The sequence below is a fragment of the Engraulis encrasicolus genome, chromosome 21 (assembly GCF_034702125.1).
Source record: "Engraulis encrasicolus isolate BLACKSEA-1 chromosome 21, IST_EnEncr_1.0, whole genome shotgun sequence".
Lineage (NCBI taxonomy): Eukaryota > Metazoa > Chordata > Actinopteri > Clupeiformes > Engraulidae > Engraulis > Engraulis encrasicolus.
In genome coordinates, this window is record NC_085877.1 from 9,493,621 (window position 1) to 9,496,120 (window position 2,500).

The window sequence follows — 2,500 nt, forward strand, 5'->3', positions numbered from 1 at the left end:
TCATTCTGTCTACATTTTATAAGTAAGGGAAAGCGGCCGACGAGGTGACCGGTTCCATCAAGTTAATGGCGAGGCAGGGGCTTAGAACTCCGGCAAGCCATTAACTTTGTGGAACCGGTCGACCTCGAAGGCCTTTATCCTGCTTATCTCCCATTAGGGTAGGGTATTTTTTAGCTTTTACTGTCTGTAAAGTTGGAAGAATCATGCCGACTGCAGCAGAATCAAGTGCGCAAGATAGACGCTATTGGACACGTTTACGCATTTAAGTTGGACGTGCCTAGAATTTTCTTCTGGAATGCAGACAATGTGATTATTTCATTTTCCATAGATCATGTGTACATCCATCATTATCCCTTATTAGATACTGGTCGGAATTCCAAATGAAGATTCTATGCGTGTCCAGCTTACACGCATCCGAGACGCTTGACCCGTTCCACAGAATTAATTGTCACCCCATCAGCCAAAAAAGAATTCTGTTGAGAAGGCAGATAAACACCCATTCTGTCAGCATGATAGTATTGGGGTCATTCCTGTCTAAGTGTTTACATGGAGAGTGTTGAGGTCGGCCCAGTCTGAACTGAACCGCGTCCAAATGGACCCGAACCGTGACCCACACGAGCTGAAGGTTAATTACTCTGTCAAAGTAGAGTCTGGCTTTAATTACCCTTGTACATTTTTAAATCACTAAGCCACACATTCCACACACGATTGCTTTCTGTAAAAAGTAATGAGGGTTTTTTCATGTAACAAATGAGATCAGTGATCTATTTTAAGACAAATTCATGGACTTCACACACACACACACGTAAGTGCATGTGGGCGTGCGTGCTTGGATGTTGATACACACATTGTTTGGTTTGGAGCGTAGCCTAACATTACTTTTATCTCTTACCCCTACTCCCTATTCCCCCTCCCTCTTCTCCTTCTCCTACTTCTCCTCCTCCCCTCCTTCTCCTCTGCCCTCTCCTCTTTCTCCTCCACCCCTCTCCTCTCCCCATCATATCTTCTCTTCTCCTCTCCTCTCCCCTTTCCTCTCCTTTCTCCTCCTCCATCCTCCATCTCCTCTCCCCCTCCTTCTCCTCTCCTCTCTTCCCCTCTCTCCTCCTCTCTTCCTCATCCTCCTCCCTCCTCATTCTTTTCCTCCTCCCTTTTCCCCATCTCCTCCTTTCCTCCTTCCCCCTCATCCTCCCTACTCCCCTCCTCCTCCTCATCCTCGTCCCTCCTTCACCTCCTCCTCCTTATCCTCCTCCTCCCCACTTTCCTCCTCCCTTCCCCTCCTGCCTCTTGACCAACTGCAGAAGATTACGTCTATTACAGTGACGGTAAAGCACCCGTCGAATCATTCACCTCCTCGTCATGTCTCTGTGTCACACTGTGCATGCACATCACGGCTCCCACACCACACACAACCCCCGTCGTTATACACCTCCAGTGCCCCCACCCCTTGTTCAATACCCCCCCCCCCCTATTGTGTGTGTCTGGCTTGACACCAGCCCTATGTGCCACACTGTCCATAGCGAAGTGTTGTTGTGCTTTTGGTGTTGTGCTGTTGTGCTGTTATAAGTGTTTTTTTATAAGTGTTTGCTGTTATAAGTGTTGTCTTGCTAGTGTTGCTATGTTGTCAGTTATAGTGTTGTTATGCTATCTGTGTAAGTGTTGTTATGCCGATGTTATGAGTTTGTGATGGTGTCACTGTCCACTGCTATGGTCTTATGTCCAATGCTACTATGGCGTATCAAGTGCATTTCAGTTGATTGTGTTCCAAGGAGACACAGCAACTTTTCTGGAGTAAAGAACCTTACTGCCATCATCCCAGACCCCGGATTACATACCGTAGGAGGCTTCCAAAACTCTCCCTGTGTTCATTTAGTTTAGCTTGTTTGAAAAATGCTTTGCTGGCTGGATGATTGACTGAAAATAATGCAGCATGGCATCATAACATTATGTAAGAAAGACCCATCTGTGGTGTAGGGGATTAAAAAAAAAAATGAAATCAAGAATGCATTTTTGTAGCCTCTTACCAGACACTGTCTCGTTATTGGGACGTTGTAATAGTCACTGAAAAAAAATGAGACTGCTCTCCCCTAACACTGGGGAACGAACAAGACTGGGGAAGATGGCAAAGAGGGCAAATTCTCCATGAAGTTGGTGTGCTCCTTTGAGTGTTGCAAGTGTTGTGTTGTGTCAGATGCCAGCAGTGTGTTGGGTCACTTTCAGTCCTGTTTTTTGCCATGTACCGGTGGTTGCACTATGCCACTGCTACCACCAGGGGTCGCACCATACCACTTTTACTATGCCTTTACTGCCAAATTGGGTGGCTAGATTTTCGGAACAGTAGAGCAAAGGAGAAGAGTGTGCGTGGGTGCGTGGGTGCGTGTGTGAACTTGTGTGCCTGCGTGTGTTGCGTGCGTGCCTGCGTTGGTTGTATCAATTCCTGTAGTTCATCTATTCTATCCTATTGTGCAAATGGTGCACTTTGGCCTGCATAAGTCACCAGTGT

The 2,500-nt window shown here is 46.7% G+C and overlaps 1 protein-coding gene across 5 annotated transcripts in view; it reads left to right on the plus strand.

Annotated features, from left to right (window-relative positions):
* LOC134437515 (collagen alpha-1(XXV) chain-like) overlaps nt 1-2,500 on the plus strand; it is a 29,435-nt gene that overhangs the window by 2,620 nt on the left and 24,315 nt on the right. For 4 of the 5 annotated variants that reach the window (XM_063187002.1, XM_063187006.1, XM_063187007.1 and 1 more), the window contains exon 3: nt 1,299-1,322. The exons of the other annotated variant lie outside the window; for it this stretch is intronic. In XM_063187002.1, the coding sequence (XP_063043072.1) occupies nt 1,299-1,322 (24 nt within the window). The remainder of the gene's footprint in view (nt 1-1,298; nt 1,323-2,500) is intronic. 5 annotated transcript variants of the gene reach the window in all.